General features: G+C 41.3%; 1 protein-coding gene across 1 annotated transcript in view; it reads left to right on the forward strand.

Annotated features, from left to right (window-relative positions):
* The window catches only part of LOC145414941 (uncharacterized), a 193,963-nt gene extending 170,146 nt beyond the window's left edge, over positions 1 to 23,817 (forward strand). The window contains exons 27-34 of the mRNA XM_080284354.1: positions 803 to 902; positions 3,895 to 4,079; positions 4,434 to 4,609; positions 8,205 to 8,307; positions 8,437 to 8,582; positions 8,719 to 8,934; positions 19,951 to 20,052; positions 23,704 to 23,817. Coding sequence (XP_080140480.1) covers positions 803 to 902; positions 3,895 to 4,079; positions 4,434 to 4,609; positions 8,205 to 8,307; positions 8,437 to 8,582; positions 8,719 to 8,934; positions 19,951 to 20,052; positions 23,704 to 23,817 — 1,142 coding nt within the window. The remainder of the gene's footprint in view (positions 1 to 802; positions 903 to 3,894; positions 4,080 to 4,433; positions 4,610 to 8,204; positions 8,308 to 8,436; positions 8,583 to 8,718; positions 8,935 to 19,950; positions 20,053 to 23,703) is intronic.
* Positions 23,818 to 24,017: the final 200 nt, after the last annotated feature.

Genomic DNA, 24,017 nt, shown 5'->3' on the forward strand with positions numbered 1-24,017 from the left:
CTAAGAGACATGGCATGATGTGGCTAGAGTTAGACTAAATCTCAAATTCGCCACTACACAGCATTCCAGTCGTGATCAAGCTAAGCCGGTTAGTTGCTGTGCTATTTCAAAAGTTTTGTTTCCTCTTGGACAGACTTTGTACTCAAATCATTTGGATAAGAAAGGATAAGGAATTAGGAAGAATAAAAGTGAAGAAGGCAGATGGAGATTAGTAACTGCAGCAGGAAAGGAATGAGGAGAAAGAAGGAGGAAGAAACAGGAGGGGATAGAAACTGAGAGGATAATGATAAGGAAACTGTGAAATTGAGGCAAAACAAGTTAATCCTTATGCCTCAGGTATCATAAAGGTCAACTCTGGATGGACGAAGAGATTGCAGGCCTTTCTGAAAGTGATAATAGCTGTCAGTGTAGCCAGTTTCTGCTTTAAGTTTCTTTTAATGTCACAGTTTGATGTCTGCTTTACCTCTAAATAGTAGGGGTATGTCTTTAGAACACATACCAGTATGAAGTTTAGGGTCATACATGGTCTTTTTAAGAGGAAAGTGAGGGTTAGGCTGAAGGTGTGGGTAACACATGAGCTCTCATATACAGAAATGGGTTAAGTGGGCCAGGTCACATAAACTTAGCACATGCTGCAAGGCCAGTTAACACATTAGTCTCATAACCTGGGGGATGGGCACTGCATGTCACTGGCAATAATGTTGTACTGTCACCCATCCCTGGGCCAGTCAAGGAAGTATCCTTGGATGTGTTCTCAACTATGATCTAGTCACGTTCATTGTTATGTATGTGTATTTGACAGCTCCTGGGGCACCTGAAAATTTGACAGTGAGCAACCAAACCGCAAGTTGGGTGGAGCTGTCCTGGGATGACCCACTTGACAGGGCTAGCTGTGTTGACAGGTATTTGGCACTTTTATCTGTACTGTTTGAACAAAGCACATTAGGCCAAGTCACAAGGTAAGGTCATGCTGTTTTTATGTCCTTTTCTATTTGCAAAGCTTGTGAACACATCACTAATCATAGCATGGAAGGTACAGCAATCTCTCAGCTATCTGGACGTCCATTATTCAAACAATCCATTACCTGGATGCTGTAATCTGGCTGTTTGAAACCATTATTCATACATTTTTCCATTTTATCTGGACAAAATGCTTGTGTCCTGCTGGGGGGGGAATAGCCCAGTGATGCCACGCTGTCTGGCTAGGTAGTTCACTCAGCATCTGCTAGAGACCCCCCCGGTCATTCCCAGTTCCTGCACAGTGACTGTATAGTGAACAACTCCTCTCAGACAGTTGTTATGGCAGCACAAGTGGTGGCCTTTGCGGTTGTTCCCTACCTGCTTCAGGCTTTGCCATTCCTCGCATGCCTTTTCCTAGGGTGTATAATAATGGCTCCTCCACCATGAAATAGGAAAAGGGTAGTGCTGACTCTGGAGAAGAAGCAGAGATCTTGGGTATGATTGATGCGGGATAATTGAATCGTGAGTGTTGATGATTTTATTCTAGCTTACTGTACTGTACCATGATTTTATTCTATTTTACCATGATTTTATTCAATTTTCCCATTATGTTCTGTGTGCCCACTGCATTTTTCTTGTGTAGTCGTATTTTTCATGTTACTGCAGTGTATGGCCCTTCAGTGGTGACTGCTTGTCTGTGGATGATGGGTCTGCTTGACCATGATAATTGCTTGTCTGTGGTTTATAGGTCTACTTGACCAGATAGTGTTAAACAACAGGAACGAATGTTGTACTATGTAATGTAGTGGCCCTTTATAATGGCTTTCAAAGTTAGATTATGTATGAAGGGGGACCAGAGAAGAAGTCCATTATCTGGATGGATCCATTTTCTGGACATGCCTTTGGCTGTGTTACATCAGATAATTGAGGGATTACTTACATATCCACACTCTGTATGTGTATGTTTTCATTTACACTTGATGCTGGTGAGGGACATTCTTATATGGTGACATTGATATAACTCGGGGGGCAGGGGGTCTGCCTGGTCATATAAAGGTCCCTCACCTCCCTCCCTGTCCCCTGAATGGAAGACGTGGACTGCAGGAGATAGATAAACTTAGGCTTGCAGTTCACCAGACTGATGTCCAGTTGACCCTGGGGCCACAGAAACATCATCACACATTTACATTTAGATACCGTTAACCCCACTGGCATGTGGAGATCTTTTTGTTTTTTATACTGTACTGCTGTACTTTATTATAATGTATGATTTGAATGGTAAGTTGCTGAATATTGTACAGGGTTTTTACGCTAATAGTGAAGCATGTGCAAGAAAAAAAAAAAAAAAAAAAAAAAAAAAAAAAGGGGAGGGGGAGCGGGCTGTTCCATACATGTATGAATGGGGCTATGAAAACGGTCAGAACTCGAGCTGTGAAAAAGGCGGTGGGGAAGGTGATGAAAGGCGAAGGGTAGAACATCTAATTTCTAATACAGTATATACAAATGATCCTCACCCCATCCTGAGATGAGAAAAAGAAGTTGGGATAATGATGCTGATGACAATACATAAACATGATTATGTGCTGGTTGTTTATTTTGAGCAGAATCATTGCAGTCTGGTTCAGAATTAAATGTCTGTGATTGGCATGGTTTGAATGCAGTTGCTGATGAGAGTGAAAAGTTAGTCAGACCAATAATGAAGTAACTCTGCACTGCCATAATGAACAGCATGGTCAAGCCCAGTCTTTTGCTGTGTCTTCTGCATCTGCTTTCAGTGGAACTTACAGCAAGACTGACATCTCTCAGGGCAGTCCAGCTTTTTGAAGGATCATATTAGCAAAACTCATCTTTTTTATCATTCATTCATTGCCAGACGCCATGTATCCCAGACAGGGTGGCCAAGGGCTTAGAGTTAATTGTTTTACAGGGAGGGGCACTAATCCTCCACCAACCCCACGTTCTGTATTGTGACACACAGCAGCTAGTTTGTTGTTCTGTTTAAGCACAATGATCACATTTCCTTTAATAGAAGAAATAATCACCATAATACTAGTTTGGCACAGTGTGAAACATCCTAGCATAGGGCAAAGATACTCTTTACTGATGTGCTTGTGTTTCAGTTATTTTTTATTTTTTTCATCAGTAGAAGTGACAAAGTGAACATATACAGGCATATGAAGGGAGAGGCTATACTACTAATCTATCTATCTACCTACAGCCAGAAGCCAGAATACCATAAAGGGTGGCCGTTTGTCTCTGAGTCAGTTATATTACGGGAAGGGCCATTAACCCTCTGCCAACCCACTTGCTGACACGTAGGGAACATGTATAGTTTAGTTATATGGTTATCACTCAGCACTGTAAATGGTTTCCTGGTATCTAGGAAACCATTAAGCTTGTCACTCAATGTAAAGCCACCTGAAAAGGAAAGAAGAGAAATAAAAAGTGACAGGAAGGATGGGTGAAATAGGAAGAGAGGAAGGCAGAAACAGAAAAATAATAATAAAGGTGAAGGAAGAAGTCAGCAGCACAACATCAAGTGAGTGGATGATGGTTGCCACCCCCTACCATAACTACTAATACCTAATTTAAACGTCTGCTAAAACTTGGTTTTCAAAGCCTGGACCGAAGGTGGACAAATCATGAGATGAATACACTAACCACTGAGTCACCAGACTTCCCAGAATTTTAAGTTGCAAAGTTGACAGAATTTAAAACTGAATATAAAAGGTCAACAGAATCGACTTGCTTCAAATCATGAGTGAGGGAATGAGTTTATGACCCATTCCACTTAACATATTGTCAATAATCAGTTCTCTTCCTTATGTGCTTTCTTTTTCCTTGTTCACTGGATCCTACCTTACCCCATCGATAGGTGGATAGAAGAGGTCAGAATAATGATAATGATGAAAGGTATCTTTCTGTTGGCTGCAGATGGATGATAACTTATGGTGAAACCGAGGTGCGAAAGTCAAGAGACATTGTGTTTACGGCCGACAACTATGCTACAATCTACCCCCTGCTGGCCTGCACTAACTACACCTTTTTGGTATCAGGAGTGTCACCGAAGGGTCTTCAAGGCAGCACCAAGCAAACTGAGACTAGCATGGATGAAATAGGTAACAGATTTTACAATCTAGTGATTAGTACTGATATAATTATCTATAATCTGGGGAGTAACTGTTTTGATCATAATTAATGCTTTTCAGGAGCAGACACCAGTATCACTATTATTCCTTGAACCCCAGGATGGATCGTTTATATTATATTTTTGCTCTCATCAATCAGCCTTTTTTTCAGCTTAGGAGAATTTTTGAACTTGGGGTATTGGATGTAGTTTTAATACATTCCCTCACTATTTGGGAACACTTCTAAAGTTGAGTAAAATATTTTGATACCACCAAGGATAGTATAAACGTTATGTACTGGGAATGAAGAGGTGAAAGTAAGATCATTTAAACTTGTTGTTGTAGAGCCTGCTGCAGTATCATCCATGTCAGCAACAGCAGTGGATGCAAGCAGTGTGTGGGCCATGTGGACACCGGCTGAGGGAGAAGAGTGCGTTGATCACTACCTTGTGTGTATCACTGACATTGTCACCCTCAACCAAGACTGTCGTGAAACCACTACGTACGAGGAAACTTTCACTGTTAGTCTGAGGCACATTACTGTATTTAGTTAGATACAGAACCACTACACCTGGCTGTCTAATGAAGAGTAACGTATGGAAAGAAATATATGTAACAGGACATAGATATTGTTTACAGTACAGTACTTCTGTCTGTTATTTTGGATAATTTCTCTATGTTTGATGTAGAAGTACAATTTTGTACTTTTGTGACTGATTAGTCGAAGGTTTTGCACAATTACAGTGTAGATGGTATGCTGCTGGGTGCTGTCAAGAGTTTTTATGATGGTAGTGAGGCATGTGTAAAGGTAAATGGGCATCTAAGTGAATGGTTCACAATCAGTGTGGGCATGCGACAAGGTTGTGTAATGTCCCCATGGTTGTTCAATATATGTATGGGTGGGGTGATGAGAGAAGTAAAACATGAGTAATGGAGAGAGGGATGGCATTGGCAGTGAATGGTGATGGATGGAGTATCTCAGATTTGTTGTATGCTGATGATGCAATGCTACTTGCAAATACTGGACAAGAGCTTCGTAGACTAGTGCAAAGTTTTGCTGATGTCTGTAAGCATCATGCCTTGTGAGTAAATACTGTATAGCAAAGAGTAAAGTGATGGTGATCGAGAGAGAAGTTGACTCCCAGTGTAATGTTACAGTGAATGACTCGAGAGAGAAGGTGACACCCAGTGTAATGTTACAGTGAATGGAGAGAGACTGGATTTGATGAGAAAGTTCAAATACCTGGGTACAGTGATAGAAAAGAGAGGAGAACGTGCAAAAGATGTGGAAAGTAGAGTGACACGAGGAAGGAAGGTAGCTGGTGCTATGAAGGCCTTGATAAGAAACAGAGGCTTGAGTGTTACGTCTGCATGAGGCTTACATGAAGGAGTGTGTTAGTGCCCACTTTAGGCCATCGCATTCAGCATATATTCCCGCCAACCCTTCTCATAGCTGGGCATTCCTGAGAAAATCGTCTGTTTTTAAACCCTCATATCTCAGCTAATACTTAACCAAAAATAAAAACCAAGTGTCACACTACTTACCAATCTTTTGACTTCAAGTTGATGACCCCAAATTGTCCATGAAGGGCGTGTAGTCAGGAAGAGTGAGTGGGGAATGGGGGCAATTTTTTTTTTTTTTTTTCTGCCCGTGTCCATATGCATGGCAGATGTGTGGTGACAAAACTAAGGCTTATACTAGCCCTCCACAATAATAACACTTCCAGAAGACCGCAGTCCACCACAAACACCATTTCCATGTATGTTTTTAAAAAATGTGGTGGGAGTGCTGCTTTGAGTCTGGTAACCATAGCAACGACCTTGAGGCAGGCTGCCTCAGGTACAAGCACAGGCACTTGCTCGCCTCACCACTGCTTTACTATCACCACCTTAAAAACACACACACACACACACACACACACACACACACACAAGGACGATGTATGTTTCACCTGCATTGTTGCTCAATTCTAGCACAGCTGTGCCATTAGAAGTTTGAGTATTACAACAACTGCTACAAATACTACTACTACTACAATTACCACTACTACTACAACTACTACTACTATTACAACTACTACAACTACTACTACTAGCACCTAACACTACTGCAACTACCACTACTACAACCACTACAGTACTAGTACAACTACTACCACTACTACTACAACTACTACTACATAAAACCCCCCAAAAAATATTGTGAACAAAATAATTATGCACGTACTGTCCGTAATCGAAAATACTGTACTGTAATGTATTTTTCACTATAACAGAATTTTTTTCCTGTGATTTTGGCTTTTTCATCATAAGAAATATACACACACGAAAACTTTTAGTAAAAATAAGGCAATGATTTCATCACGAAACAAACTTCCTGCTTCCATTATTCATGTAAACAGACAGTGGTGGAACGAGGGACCGCAATTCCTCCTCCCTTTCTCCACTCCACTATATTCTCCACTATAACCATTTTTTTTCTTGTGATCTGTACTTTTTCATCATAACAAGCATACACACAAAAACTTTTAATAAAAAAAAGGCACTGATTTCATCATGAAACAAACTTTCTGCTTCCGTTATTCACGTTAATAGACAGAGCGGTAGCGTGAGGCTCAATGCACCGCGTGTCCTCCTCCCTCCCTCCTCCCTTTCTCCACTTCCTACCTCCTCTTCCATCTACTCATCTGTGCCAATCTCCCCCTCTCCAGGATCGTCAGTAACCTCTGAACCATTCTCATCACCGAAAATAGCAAATGAACGTACAGGGGGAAACGATGGGTGCACAGTGGAGGATTCATGTCCTCCACCCTCCTCACACGACGTATAAATATCGACACTCATTATGGTGGTCGGTTTCCTGAGAGAAAGAGTCACTTTCTCCACTCACAATTGACAATACTGTACTGTCATTTCAAGTTCTCTCCCCATCGCACTATCACTAAGGCCTTTTCTTTTCTGGACTCTGGACTTCATTGGCATTGATGTCAGCAGCTACTGGTGCACAGCCAAGGATCTGGACACAGGGAAAACTTTTTGCCTAAGTCTATCCATTACGAAGGTACGCAGGTAAATGAAGCATGACTCAGATGCATGCAGAAGAGTTGCCAGTAGCTGCGTGTGGTGAAGATAACCCGCGGAATATTCAAACAATGCTGTGAAATACTAGATCATGTATATGTGTCACCCGGACGTCCTCGAGACATCATGTATACATGTCACCCAGATGCAGTGGGTTAACATATGGATGTGAGACTATGGTGTGGCATGAAAATGAAGTCAGGAGTGAAAGCAGTGGAGTTGGGACTGCTGAGGAATGTATGTAGAGTACAGAGAGCAGATAGGATGCAAAACAACGTGATTCGTGAAAGATGCAGAGTGAGGATGTCTGTGGACACCAGAATTGAAGAAAGTGTGCTGAGATGGTATGGTCATGTGGAGAGAATGGATAACAACTGAGTGGTGAAAAAAATATATCAGTAAATTTGAAGGGGGGAGGAGGCAAGGTAGGCCAAAGAGAAGGTGGAGGGATATGGTGGATTAGTGTGAGAAGAAGAGAGATATGGAAGTCAGTGAGGCTAGGGAACTGACAAGAGATCGAGCTGGCTGGATGAATGTTATGTGAAGAAGTTCATGATCAGGGATCTAGCACCCCTTTTTAACGTGACAGCGTTCGGATTGACTATCGTATATGTTTGTATGAGGCTACAGAATGTGGTGAAAGTTTATGGCGTATCAGATAGAGCAGGGATTCCAGGGGCTTGAATGATGAGTTAATGGAAGCATGGCCCATTGGAGTGGGTAAACTTGGGCTGTGTGGATGTCACTACTCTTCACCCTGTGCTAGAGTAGGAACAGAGGTTTGGATGATGATGATGATACTGATTAAAGCAACCACCAATTGTGTCTGGTGTTTGACAGATGTTTTCGGATTTCAAAACCATTCTATCCTATTCATGACCCAAGAACTGTTTCCAGTATTTCCATAACCCGTGTTCTTTAATTTCTGCACATCAGATTACTAAAATGCTACATTGTGCAGTTATTTCCTGTCCCAGGTTGCATACTTTTGCCTTGAAAAGTCCGATTACCTCACAAATTTCATCTCATCACCAGGGGCTGGTGGCCTGCATGGACTATGATGTGACTGTGATACCAGTGTCTCCATCAGGTTGGAAGGGTAACATGAAGTATGAAGTGGCTACAACAGCAGACCTCCGTGAGTTTTTCTTTCACTTATTACTTGTGTTATTTGGCAGATAATTACCAGTATGTCAGTACAGTATGTTTATACAGAAGTAAGTGCTGCCAGGATAACTTATTTCAAGTTAATAAATTATTCACACAGCAACATCACCACCCTCGAACTACACAGTGATGAAAGTAACCTCTCACAGCGTTGATATAGCATATGATCCACCACTGGAGAACCCACGCTGTGTTGTGGAGTATGATACTGTTGTAGCAGAGCTGCAGGGTTATAAAGCTTTTAAGGTCAGACACTTGCCATTTCTTTGTGAGATTACTTTTAATTCCTTGCATCATGGTAAATTAAAACTGCAGTTGATGTTTATTATAATTTTACTAAGAATGGTATCTCTATTATTCTTACCAGAAACCTGTGTGTCAGACCGGTGTAAGTCCCTACCTGGAAGAAACTATATCTGGCCTGGATGCTTGCACTGATTATCAAGTACAGACTGCTGCTGTAACAGCTTCTGGCTTCCGCAGTGATTGGGTTGGCATAAACTTCACTTCTGGGGAGGACACTCCCTCTGCTCCCCGAAGCCTCTCTCACATAGATGTCACAACCACCACTGTCACTTTGCGGTGGTATGTGCCACAGGTGAGTCACAAATTTGCACTCAAATTGGCAAGGTAGCACTGATTCGGAAGTGTCACAGGAACTTTTAACCCATCAAGTCCGGGGGTTGTTTTCACCACCCAAACCACCAGCAGGTGTTTTTCTTAAAAATCACCGTTATTTAAACCATAATTTCTCAGCTAAACCTATAATATAAAATTATAGTATAATATGCTATTATAACATGATGCAATAATCATAATAATAATAATAATACAATAACAATAATACTACAAAACACTAGATCATGTAAACATGTCACCCGGATGTCCCCAGGTCGTCATGTATACATGCCACCCGGATGGGAGGGGTTAAAAACATAAAATGGATGTCCTGAGGGAATGGAAAACAAGTGTCACAGGAACTTTTAAAAAATATAAAATTGATGTCCTGAAAGGATGGAAAACAAGTGATCGGAAATACCCTGTACTACAATTCACATTTTATGTTTTTGTTTTTAGTCACTTAGATTGTTACCATCATATTGCATTCCATATTTATACTGTGTTCCACATTTATATTTAGCAGCATGCAGCCTTCTTTCTCTCTCTCTCTCTCTCTCTCAAAATTAATACACTAAACATAAGACAATAAGACAGTTCACAGACAGCAGGTCTGTTTTTTTCATCTGTTGCTTTATATGGATTCTGAATGGGGATAGTATCAACAAAAAAGGGGTCATACATACGGTCACATTTCACTGCTTTGCTACTAATTCCCACCGTCCACACTGCATTCATGGAAGGACTCTCATTCGGGACTGGTGAATTTTTTTATTTTATTTTATTTTTTTTTTCCAGCCACATCCACATCCACCACATTCATTTGACTGTTTTACTCTCTAGTTCACGTATGCTGCTAGTGTAACTTGTTTAGACTGTCCCTGCTCTCAACTTACGTCACATATGTTGTCCAATTTTTTCCAATATGCACTGAGGTTTGAACTAGTATGCCATCATGTAAAATTATCTTTATGTCCACTCCCATTCATTTTTTATCACTGCTTTAAGTTGTAATATTTCAGTACATCTTTGTTTATGTTTTTCTAATAATATTGTGCTGCCATAACAATGAGTGCTTCTCATATTGACACTATCACTGATAATGGTCAGATTACTTACCTCAGCCTTTCCTCTTTTTGTTTGTATCACCTTACTTTTCCTCTTTCACTCTAAAGTTTTTCATACTGGCAACTTCAACAATTCCACCAATTTCCTTGCCCTATCCTGAACCATCTGAACATACTGTATAGCCTTACAGAGTTTTCTGGATCACTTTTCCATATTATAAACTTCTGACCTTTTTGAGTCTATTCATCTTTAAAATTTTAAAAACATCTTTCCTTTCACAACCTTCTTTCTGATTGTCAGTATGGGTTCCGTCAGGGACGCTCCACTGGTGATCTTCCCACCTACCTGTCAGACTCCTGGTCATCCTCCTTTCGGGACTTTGGCAAAAGCTTTCCCACTGCACTTGACATCTCAAAGGCTGTCGATCGAGTCTAGCATAAATCTTTAATTTCCAAGCTGCCCTCTTATGGTTTCTATCCTTCTACCTGTGCCTTCATCTATAGTTTCCTTTCAGGTCGTTCTATAGCCGCTGTTGTAGAAGGCCATCGTTCTTCTAGATCTATCAACAGTGGTGTTCCTCAGGGTTCTGTCCTATCACCAACTCTCTTCCTTTTATTCATCAATGACCTTTTAAGCTGTACATCTAACCCTATCCGCTCATACTCTGATGACTCTATCCTTCACCTTTCTATTCGGTTCCCACAAAACGTCTATCTCAGCAGTTACTTCAACAAACAAGGGATGAGGCTATAGCACACCTGATGGCATTTTTGTGCCACTCCTTGCTTCTGCCGGGCATATTGTGGGATAAACTCACGCAATCAAGGATTTTTGGTTATTATTTTTGGTCACTCGTGTACTATGCGATTCGCGTAACGTGGGAGCTTACTGTACATTAATTGGTAGTGTTATGAGTAAAGCTGGAAGTTTGGAGCATGAAGTGCTTGAAAGGTTAAGTGCTTGAAAGGGTACAGTGAGGAAGAAACGTTGCTGGTTCTTTGAAAGCAGTGATAAAAAATAAGGATGTGAGCATGGAGGTAAAAAAGTCACAACATGACAGTATTGTGACACCAACTCTAACGTATGGGAATGAAGCCTGGACCTTTTGGAAGGACACAAGTCAAGAGTGAGAGCACTGGAAATGAATTATCTGAAAGGAGTATGTGGAGTTACATGAAGAGACAGGCTGGCAAATGAGGTGAAGAGTGTTGTGGTGTGGATGTGGATGTGATAGAAAGCATTAGGAGAAATACACTGTGGTGGTTTGGCCATGTGGAGAGGATGGAGAGAGAGAGACTAATGAGGAGAAATACACTGAGGTGGTTTGGCCATGTGGAGAGGATGGAAAGCAAGACACTAACGAGGAGAGTGTATGTCAGTGTGGTGGAGGGGGAGCCGAGGATGAAATGGAGGGATGGAGTGGAGAGGTATATGAGAGAGGGGGGGGGGGGTGAGCTGGGAGGCAGGCAGTGAAATGGCAGGGAACAGGGCAACATGGAGGCAATTTGTTTGTGGCCGCCCCTTACAGGATTAAGGCGTTTGGCAATAGACAGAATTTTGACCCACTCATAAAAACTTACACAGTTGCCTAGATCTTTACAAACTACAGGTATATATTTCTGACATCCATAAACAATGAAATGGTTGCTCGTCACTTTTCCACATTATAGATTTTTGACCCAACCATGGAAACTCATATATAGTAATTTACTAAGTCAGTTTTCCATACTACTGAATTTTGATTCACACATTTAAACTGATGTACAAGTAGTTACCCATATCATTTTCTTACAATGGAATTACACCCATCACAGAAAGTTTTGTAATAATATTTTTTATGACATACAATTATTTTGTGGTGAAAAAAAAAACAAGATAAGGTATTGCTAATAATTCAATTAATATCTGATGGTCCAGACATAATTGTGTATGGACATTAGGCATGGAATCAGACTCTAAAAATATTCCACACTCTAGTCTTGCATCCACATTTTCTTGATGGCTTTTGATAGGTGCAGCACATCTATCCTGAGAATTATGGTTCTATTTCATATATGACCAAGTCGTGAATAATGTTATCACTTAAACACTTGAGCACTTTTTTTGACTAATGGCACAGTAAGTGCACCATCCTGCATAAAGATGTTACAACCATGAATGTCATAAGCCATATGCAGATGCTGTCCTAACACCAACTAGTAATGGTCACTGTTCATTGTAACATTCTCTGGGAGGAAATACAAGCTATTTCTCCTCACAACAACACTAAAAGAGACCTAGATCATAAGCTGGTCTAGGTGTCTCATAGCTTTCCTGTAGTACCAATGGTTATACCTGCTAACTCCTTGGATGCCCTCCCCTAGCACAACTCACTTTAGGACACTTGAATGAGCTCTGATCACATCACAAAACATGCCCACTGCTCTGGTGTTCAAGGGTGTTATTTGTGGGCAAATTCAAGATGAGCCTGTACACTTTTTCTGGCATCATAACAACAGGCCAGTTCATATCTTTTTGGAGATGCTGAAAGATGTCGTGTGATACCTGGCACATTCCCAGGTTATCGGAGTGTTTTTCTGCTGCTATCAACCTAGAGGTCTTGAGTAAGTCTCACCTCAGAAAAGTATCTGTGACCTTAGAAGTCTTGTGTGGTCAGCCAGAACATGAATTTAATGGAACTGAACAGTTGGCAGGTCATTTAATGATTCCTTCAGTCTGCAGTGTTGGACTTACAAACTACCAGTTTCTCTAACAGAGAACTTAAATTCTTGTAAAGTGAGGATTCTGACCTTTTCCCCACATAACATGCTCTTCATAGGTATCTTGACCAGGGACTGGGAAAAACTAGGGGGATCCACAAAAACACTTTAAAAACCATGTGGATAGGGCTAGAAACAATGCACATGCACCATCCTGTGATGGGAGTTCCATGAGAACTGAAGGCTTATGGCAGGCAGAATGTGACAGTGGATCTGTGAGAGTCACAAATTACAGTTAGATATCAACTGGTGATTTTCAGATGTAGGAAAATACAAAAATCATTCGAAACCTTGGCCCTATCTCAGAAGGATGGGTGTAGCACAACTTTTTGTAGTAGGTATAAGACCCACCCATAGAAGATGATACACGGTAGTTGCCTACTTCAGTTTTCCATGCTACAGCATTCTCACCTACCCATAGAAACTGATATAGGTTAGTTTTCCATAGAACAGAATTCTCATCCACAAATAAAGACTGATATATGATAGTTGCCTTGGTTACTTCTTGCTATACAACTCTGACCCACCCATATACAATTATGTAGTTATGTAAGTCATGGAGAGTGGGAGGCTGACAAAGAGATTGTATGTGAGTGAGGTGGAAAGGGGGAGAGCAAGGGGGAGGCCAAGGATGAGATGGAGGGATGGAGTGGAGAGGTATATGAGGGAGGGGGGTGTGAGCTGGGAGCAGGGCAGTGAAATGGTGTGGGACAGGGCAACATGAAGGCAATTAGCTTGTGGCCACCCCTTACGGGATTAAAGCGTCTGGCAATAGATAGACAGATAGAGGTTTTTCCATACTACAGATCTCTGACTCACCCATAGAAACAAACATGGCTGCCTAGGTCACCTTTCTATTTACTATAGAACTGTGACCCAGCCTATGAAACCCTTATAGTTCTCTTAGTCGCTTATCCATTGTACAGAATTCTGACCCACCCATAGAACTGATGTACTTGCCTAGGTCACTTTCCCATGCTAGAGAATTCTGACTCACCCACAGAAACTGATATACAGGTAGTTGTCTTTTTTTTTTTTTTTTCCACACTAGAGAAATATGGCCCACCCATATAAACTAGTATAACTGTATAGGTCACTCTTCCATACTATAGAATTCTGACCCACCCACAGAATCTGATATAGCTGGCTAGGTACTTTTCCATCCTGCAGAATTCTAACCCACACAAACCAGTAAAGCTGACTATGTCACTTTTCCATACTATGGAATGTTGATTCACCCATCAAAACTGATATAGCTGCCTAGGTCATTTTTCATTCTATAATATTCTGACCCATCAAGAGAAAATGTAGTTGCTTGGGATTATTTTCCATGCAATAGAATTCAGATCCACCCATAGAAACTGATAAGCTAATATACGGTACTTGCCTAGGTAACATTTTCATATGACAGAATTCTGACCCACCCCATAGAAGCTGGGATTTGTCTAGGTTACATTTTCATACAGCAAAATCCTGATCCACTGCCAGAGAGTAATACAGATGTTTAGGTCACTTTTCCATACTACAGAGTCCAAGAGTGAATACTGGTGAGATGCAGTTTGAGTTTATGCTATGCAAAGGGACCACTCATGCCATATTCACTGTCCAACAGCTTCAGGAAAATTATTTAGGAAAGCAAAGGGAGCTGTACTTTGTTTTTATTGGTTTGGAGAAGGCTTTTGACAGGATCCCTAGGGAGGTGGTGAAGTGGGGAATGAAACAGCTTGGGTCTGAGGAATAGTTGTTAAAGTGGTTATGGCTATGGCTATGTATGTGGAAGCTTGCACTCAGGTGAGAGTGAGTGAAGATTTGATTGATGAGTTTTCTGTGAATGTTGGTGTGCATCAAGGGTCAGCTTATTTTGAGCCCCTTACTGTTTATCATGGTGTTGGAAACTCTCTCACATGGTTTCAGAAATAGACTTTCATGGGAGATGTTGTGCACTGATGACCTGGTGTTGACAGTAGAGAATGATAGGAAGGCAGACGAAAGATTTAGTAAATAAAGAGATGTATGGGACACAAGGGTTTGAAAGCAAATACATATAAAACAAAAGTGATGATATCTAGGGCTGGTGGCGGTACTATCAAAGCAGAGGGAGTGTGGCCATGTGCACTTTGCCTTCAAGGTAAGGGAAGTATCTCCATTTTGTGCAGTGTATGTGATATTTGGACGCATATGAGATGTAGTGGTATTAGAGACAGGATGAGAAATAATGTTGATTCCATGTACGCGGTGTGTAGGGAAGAGCATGTAGAGATTTTTCGGTGTGAAATGACTGATCCTCCTGGGAAGTCTCTTGACTGAGTGGAGTGTTGTCATTTGGGGGATATGATATGTGTTGGAGGTGAGGCTGGAGCTAGTTCTGTGGCTAGGATAAGGAGTGGTTGGAGGAAGTTCAGGGAGCAGTTGCCTCTCCTACCACTGAGAAGGCTCTCCTTCCATGATAAGGGATCTTTGTATGTGGCATGTGTTAGGAGTATAATGCTGTATGATAGTGAGACCTGGTAAGTACAGGAAGTGGATATTCCTAGGCTGAAATGTACAGAAATTACAATGATTAGATGTTGTATAGTGCATCACTAAATGTGGGGCCTGGGATAGGAGGGCTTGGATTGCAACTGAAGAGTTGTGAGGAAGGATGGGAATTGAATATATTGGTATTGTGATAAGAAGGGATAGATTGAGATGATTTGGGCATATGGAGTAGATGATGATGTTAATTGGAAGTGGAAGGAGACAAGCATGAATATTGGGGGTAGGGTTGCAAGAGACAGACCAAAACAGACCTGAGATGAGGTCATAGTGTGTTACCTCTGGGATAAGAGACTGAATTGGGAGGCTGCCAGAGACTGGGCAATGTGAGGAGCCACCATTAGGTGACCAAGGCTGATGTACGCATGCATGTTGGAGGCATTATAAACAATATGATCCCACCACACAACAATGGTGGTGACGCACAATCTTTCCTCTCATCTCTCTTACTCTCAACCCATTCTGTTTCCATATCATCCAGACTATACTATACCCTGTCCTAGTGTTCTCATACATACTCATAACTAATGCCACTGAACTTCCTACTCATCCCTGTTCTCTCTAGGACCCTGCCTAGCTCGAACCTATTCACCCTGTCATATGCTTGGTCATTTCCTTCACAGCTTCTCTCACAACAAACATATTATCCTCTACTCTTCCATTCATTCTAAAACCATTCTGCTCATCACCCAACACAATGTCCCTCTCAAGAATCTCTCTCAACCTCTCATTCAACAAAATACCTTGGATATGGTATCTGTCAGTGCTATTGGCATGTGATTTTTAAGTTCTCTCTTGCTCTCATGTCCTCCCTTGTGCAGTGGTGTTACTATGGTCTTATCCTTTCACTAAGCACTCTTTCTTCATCTTGAATTCTCTAGAACAGCACATACATACCCTCTGTCACTCCATCACTCCCCTCTGTATAAAACTCATAAAGAATTGGAGCCCCCACAAACTGGAAAAAGATGCCACCATTTGCCAGATAACTTAATGTAAAATGCAAAAGTGGGGTCCACTTGAATTATCCTCTGTTATACAATTTTTGTGTTACTTTACTGAAAACAGGATATTTATTGATTTATCTACATATAATACTGGAGAAAAAATGGCTTCTTTATCAAAATATAATAGAAATGGAAGGTTGTCATTTGCGTATATCTCAGTTTAGGGACAGTCTACATGCGATTATTAATATGTTGCTTAAGAACTGATCACTGTCATGTTCTTAGGTGTTAGATGTATATCTGTAAGGAAAAATGGTAAATGGGTATAATGAAATTGTATCTTACATAATGAACGAAGGAAATATGGTACTTAATCGAAGATCGTATGAACCCACTGAGCTCATATGAAGGCGCCTCCTCATGGGTAGCGCCGTGTAGTTTGTGTGCCTACCGCCAGGGGCCAGGGCAGCGCTGATGATGTGTATACACTGCACCTGATGCCCGCGCCTTTTGAAATCAGCCGATGAATCCGGAAAATATAGTGCCATGGTCCACTGCTCAGCTAAAATATATGTGGAAAAACAGACTGTGGCAGAACTGAGATGTTTCCTCAAAGCAAGAGGAATACCATGCCTTTAAAAACTCGGGTCGCTGATCTCGGCCCCGTAAGATTTTGGCCGTACAATTCTTATTAAGTGTATAATGGATAGAATCATGTCAGGATTTGCCAAATGAAAGATTACGATCTTTGGAAACTGTACGATAAATTTTTCCAACAACTGAGATTTACAACACTTGGTAAAAATGTGCTGAATGCAAACACACACAATAAGCTTACATGGCTTTTAGTAATATGGAGAACTTTTCAGTGTAAATTTAAGTTCAAGCATCAGTAAAATATTTAAGATGAATATAATACTGGTATAATGCATTATGCATGAGTAGTAATCCCGACAGGAATTTTTTAAATGGAAGGCACACTAACTCTGAACGGGTAGTGACCCTATGCTATTTAGTGATCTGGCAAACACTGGCGACTTTCAGGTGTTTGTGGGGGCTCTAATTCCGCCCATACTTGTCAAGCCTGCATCATCCTTGAACATACTTGGGGTTTCATTCACTCGGGACTTATCTTGAAAAGATCATATTGCATTTCTTGTAAAATCTGCTTCTGAGAGATTAAATGAGCTAAGCCGACTCCGTACCTTCTTTACTCCTGCATAGTTGTTGACTTTATACACGGGTTTTATTCGCCCCTGTGTAGAGTACGACTCTCATGTGTGGGGAGGCTCCCCACATACAGCTCTTCTCAATAGGGTGGAGTCGAAGGATATTCGTCTCATCAACTCTCCTCCTCTTACTGGCTCCCTTCAATCACTGTCTCTTCGCCACACTGTTGCATCTTTATCTCTTTTCTATCACTGCTTCAATGGTCACTGCTCCTCAGAACTGTCTGCTTGCATCCCTCCACCTCTACGACGGGTGCATAGCAGCACCCGTCTAGCAACAATCTCTCATCCCTTTTCTGTCCAGCTCTCGAATACAAGAGTTAACCATTACTCCCAGTCCTTCATTTATGCAACAGGTCAACTCTGGAACTGTCTCCCTCTGCCTGTATTTCCTACTTCCTATGATCTCCAGTCTTTCAAACACAGTGTGTCCAGGCATCTCAAAATGAACGGATCTTGAATTTGGCTCTCTTTTGTACTGTTTTTGTTTTTTCTTGGAAGGAACAGTTTGCAGGCTCCTGGCCTTTGGTTCCTTCTTTCTTGCTTAAAAAAAAAAAAAAAAAATCTAGCTTCAACTTCTTCACGAAGTAATTTCTCCTCTACTTGTTTCCCTATCCATATCGTCACTTATCTGTCAAATCAATCAATTGCCAGATGCCATAATCCCATAAGGGGTGGCCATTGACTTTGAGTTATTTGTTTTATGGGGAGGGACACTAACCCTCCACCAACCCACTTGATGACACGTAGGGAGCATGTATGGTTATGCTCCTTTTTAACTGAAATGCTACCTCGCTCCTGTCTTTTATTTCAATCATAATCGCAAAATCCTCCAAGAACTCTTATTGTATTCAGGTTTCACCACATTCCCTCTTCCTACTGGTTCATCCACTCACGTGTTCTTTTCTGTCCTCACTTCTTTCAAACTCAAAAATCTTTCTGTCCTTTAGCACACAGCTCCTCCACTATTTTTTTTGTCTGCTCCAGCTCTAGCTTTCCTGATCAGTCTCTTTACATCCTTTGGCTTGTTCTTGCACTCCTCTAATGCTGCTGCTTTTGTGGCCCTTTCTTCCACACTATTGTTTTTATTTTTCCTTAACATTCTACACTTCCTAATTCATCCTTCCCTTTGTTTTCTTGCACTCTTGATATCTCATTTCACCACCTCTTTCTTGTTCTCTTTGTCGTACCACTCTTCACCTTACCTATCCTTCTTTCAGCCACTTGTGTTTGCATCTCACTCAACATATCACTCAATTTATCTATGCCTCCATCCACCCTCTACCTCAGTCTCTCAATGTCTTCCTTGTGGGATTAACAGCTAAGCTGACTGATAATCCACCATATGATGCACAGTGCAGAAGTAAAGTGAATGAGAAGAACGAGGAAGCAGAGACGAAAGTGGAAGAATGGTATTAGATTATCTGAATCACTGAAATCTGAGTACAGTATTCAGGAGTGAATGTCAAGTAAAATAAGTGATGAGGCAGTGAAGATGAACAGACTACTAATGTTACATCATTCATTAATCAAAGTGAATATTGTGTATGTACTGACAAGCAGCAGATTCAGTGTGTTTGTGTGTGTGGGAGAGAGAGAGAGAGAGAGAGAGAGAGAGAGAGAGAGAGAGAGAGAGACTGATTCATAGAGAAGGGATATCCAGTATTTTTTTTTTTTTTTAGCTTGAAAGCAACATATAAAACATACAGTAGATTCAATATCATTAAGGATACATTAGATTTATAATTTCTAAAGTAGTATTTGCTACTGTAGTTAACCCTCTGAACATGGGGAATTTTCCTTCTTTAATCAGAATCATCTGGACCTAACCAGAGTGTGACATTACAGACATCCTATCATCTCCCAAATCCTTTTTCATCCTCATTGCCTTTCCCCTTCCCTGCTGCTTCACAACTGACATTTCAGTGAGTCTACAGATTCATAGAAGGAGATGATCGATTGTTCAAAACATTTCCGAATATGGACACACGCGCACACACGCACGCAGACTATTGTCACATTAGCTATATTTCACCATCATGTGTGCCACCCGGAACCTTGGCTAACTGTATGTGGTATCCCGAGATACTTTCTTGAGCCATAGTTATTGCTAACTTTTTTATCTTATCCCTGGCTGGAGTAAAGTCATAGCCAGAGATTCACATCACACAAATACCTATGGGCTTGGTGCGAGGGTGGTAATTTGATGCTCTGTTAGACTACACAAAGAGTAGTGTCACCATGAACTGCCACTTATACAGACTAGTAAAGCTCCAAACTACCAAGGTCGTCATTTGATGCTGTGCTAAGGTTGCAGTTCCCCTCCTGCCAGAGGTAGGGACAATGGATGAGCAAACATCACGTCACAAAAAAAAAAAAAAAAAAAAAAAAATTGACAGCCTATAAGCATCAGTGAGCTGCACTCAGCTTCCCATCTTACTCTTGCTTCCCTCTCCAGATGAACCCACTATGTGCAGAGAGCTACCAGTTGGCATGGAATGGTGGAAGTGAGAATGGCAGTACTGAAATATCCACATCTGACCACCCACCAGAGGTCATGGTAAGAAACTATATTGCACTCAACTCTAGTAACTTTCATTCATCCTCTCAGAGTGCTTCAGAATTTCTCTCTCTACTACTGGCTCTCATTTTGTGCCTCCTAGTTACTAAAATATTGTGATGTTTCTTCTTCAACAAGTATAACCAGTGTCCTTCTTTGGCTTTTAAATGTACAATAATGAGTATGGTAATTTTACAGACATTCAAGTTCCACCTTTTATAAATACCCTATAAATTATTTTTATACTTTCTGTAGTATCATAATTCCTTGGAGATCCTAAACTTTCAATTGTTCTTTCCTTTAACAAAAGACAAGTTGCTTGATATTTCCCATTTTGCCAAAAACATCAGTCTTAAAGTTCATGTATTATCCACAGCACTTAATGTAGATCAGTATATAATGTAGTGTGATGTTGGTAAAATGACTCATTATATTTATTATTCATTTATCATTTCTGCTTTTGTTAACTTAGCAAGAGCTTTAGGATACCATGTAACTGAACTTTCTCATCTTTTCCAGCATATATCAGTATTCAGTAATGTCACTATTCTCCTGTTAAAATTTAGAGGCTTCTACCTTGTTGCTTAACCCCCTTAATGCAGAAAATGAATGCCATTACTGATAATTTTAATCTATCAGTAAGGATATTTGTTCCATCCACCCATCATCCAATCCATTTCTGACCCACTATGAGACTCAGTCTCAACATTTAAGGCAAGGGATATCAGTTGCACTCATCCCTGAGTGGCATTATATGAGCAGTAAACCCCATCCATCCCTCAGATGTATAACTTTGCCATCCCTATCCAGTTAAGTGCCTAGACTCATTAGACCAACAGGCATCATTTGACTATATGGTTACCACCGAGTGGAATATATTGTTTAGTCTTGTCGTTCAGTGTAAAGTCACATGATGGCAGCACTACATCAAGTGAGTGAATGCTGGGCACCCCCTCCTACCACATGGGAGAGCTGTAATGGGGTTAAAAGTTTGCATGAATAAGTATCATCTCTCCTAAGTCAACTTTATAGCTTCCATTACATTTTGTTTATAAGGAAATATATGAAATAAGAGTCAGGAGTAGGCTCTTAATTCCAGCATTTCATCACTAACGACATGGACATCAGAGTAAATGCCTTAGATTCGTTTCGTTTCGTTTTTTAAAGGCTCCAACATGCTTGCATGTGTCGGCCTTGGTCACCTAATGGCAGCTCTCCATGCTGCATGATCCATTGCAGCCTCCCTGTTCAGTCCCTTAACCCTGAGGTCACACTTACTGACCTCATCCCATGTCTTTCTTGGTCTACCCCTCATAACCCCACCCCCAACATTAACACTTCTCACCTTCCTCACCCAATTATCATCCCCTATCCTCTCCACATGTCCAAACCATCTCAATCTACCTCTCCTCATCACAACACCAATACACTCCAGTCCCATCCTACCTCTCAACTCTTCCATCGTAAACCCAGCCCCTCCTGGCCTTGGACAGGGACGCACTGCACATCCACCTAATCATTGTCATTTCTGTACGTCTGAGCTGGCGAATGTCTTCCTCCTTCACTGCCCAGGTCTCACTACCATACAGCATTACACTTCTAACACATGCTGCATACAAAGACCCCTTAGCATGTAGGGAGAGTCCTCTCAATGTCAGGAGAGGCAAGAGCTCCCTGAACTTCCTCCAACCACTTCTCACCCTAGCCACAGAGCTAGCTCCAGCCCCACCTCCAGCACACAACATGTCTCCCAAATAACAAAACTCTTCCACACACTCAAGAGATTCACCAGCAAGTTCAATCCTTTCATGTCTGACGATCTCCACCTGCTCACCCCGACACGCCATACACATAAAATCAGCATTATCTTGCAGTCTACCTCTGATACAATTACATCTCTTATGCACCCATTTATCACACACACCGCACAAGATGGAATTACTTCCCACGCCCTTGTGGCAAACTGCACATGGCCACTCTCCCTCGTCTTTGACAGTACCGCCACCAACCCTAGATATCATCACTTTTGTTTTATCTCCATTTACCTTTAAACCCTTGTGCCCCATACCATCTTTCCACTTCCTAAACCTTTCCTCCGCCTCCCTTTCACTCTGCAATCAACACCAAATCATCAGCATACAACAACTCCCACGGGAGTCCGTTTCTAAAGTCATGTGAAAGGGCTTCAAGTACCATGATAAACAACATGGGACTCAAGACTGACCCCTGATGCACACCAGCATTCACGGAAAACTCATCACTCAAATCTCCATTCACTCTTACCTGGGTGTGAGCACCCACATACATAGCCATAACCACTCTAACCAGCCACTCCTCCAAGCCAAGCTTTCTCATTGCCTACTTCATCACCTCTCTAGGGACTCTGTCAAAGGCCTTTTCCAAATCAACAAAAACAAAATAAAGATCCCTTCTCTTACCAATATATTTTTCCTGAAGCTGACGAACAATGAATATAGCATCAGTGGTCCCCCTACCTGGCATAAACCCAAACTGCATCTCATCAATTTTCACTCTTTCTCTAATCATACCTTCTAAAACTCTCTCCATTACCTTCATTATCTGATCTAGAAGCTTTATACCTCTATAATTTCCCTTTTCCAGGGCATCACCCTTCCCTTTATACACATTTACAATTACACTCTTCAGCCAATCATCTGGGACAACACACTCATAAATAATCCTATTTATCAGGTCAGTGACTAAACTCACCCCTATATTGCCTGAGGCCTTCAACATTTCGGCAGTCAGCCCAGACACACCTGCTGCCTTCCCCACCCTCATCCTGTCTATTGCCTCACTCACAGTAGCAGTATCAATCAAAGGCCAAGGGCCAGACACTGGATCTGCTGGCTCCAAACCTTCCCTGTCCCAGTCAAACTCCTCATTCAACAACTGGTTATAATGCTCTCTCCATGCATCTTTAATATCCTCACTATTCACCACTACCCTTCCTTCATCATTCTTCACACACTGCTCACCTATAATATCCCGATTATCCCTCTTCACTTGACCTGCCACCCTAAATATCATATTTTTCCTTTCCCCATGATTTAGGTTATCAAGTAAAAGTCTCTGTGACTCAGACTTTGCCCTGTATACCTCTCTTCTAGCCTTACGCTTGGCAGCCAAATATTCCTCTTTGCTACCACCCTTCTTCCATTCCCGGAAAAGCCTTCTTTTCTCCTTAACTACAGCTTCTACACCCTCATCCCACCACCAAGTTACTTTATGTCATGGTGGTCCTCTTGTCCAACTGCATGTTACATCAGTAACTCTCAAGAAATTGTTCTTGAGGGCTCTGTACTGTTCATTAACACCTCTGTCTACAGCTCCCTGTTCAGCCACCACTCTCCTCAACTCGCTATAAAAGGCATCCCTTACTACTTGGTTTTTCAGCTTCCATATTTTCCTCCTAGGTACATAAGTCCTCTTTTTCATCACCTGTTCTTTAAGCACCATATCACAAATCAATAGTTTGTGCTGCTGCACACACTCCTCACTTCCTATAACTTTAACATCCCTCACTAACCTCCTATCGGCCCTCCTAACCAGAAAATAATCTATCTGGAGGAAATTTGTGATATAATCTATCTGGAAGAAATATGTGATATAATGAATGACACTTTGCAGGTGATGGTGGAAGGCTTGAAGGAATGCACATCATACACCTTCACTGTTGGGGCTGTTACACCACTGGGAGAGGCAGGGCCCATTGAGTCTTACTCGACCTCCACACTGTGCTAGCCTCATTACCATTTCTTCTTATTCTCCTTACATCTGTTACATAACTGGTGTATATTTTATTACATGTTGCATGGATTTTAGTGTAAAAAATAAAGCATTAAATATTCCCCCAATTTGTTGATCAGCTTAAAGTTTGAAGTGTGTTCTATTTTAGTATCAGTGGAAAAAGCAGTGCTGTATATACTGTAACTATGAATCTA

The sequence above is a fragment of the Coenobita brevimanus genome, chromosome 101 (genome assembly GCF_032717465.1).
Source record: "Coenobita brevimanus isolate Jiangsu-jjx chromosome 101, ASM3271746v2, whole genome shotgun sequence".
In the NCBI taxonomy this organism is placed as follows: domain Eukaryota; kingdom Metazoa; phylum Arthropoda; class Malacostraca; order Decapoda; family Coenobitidae; genus Coenobita; species Coenobita brevimanus.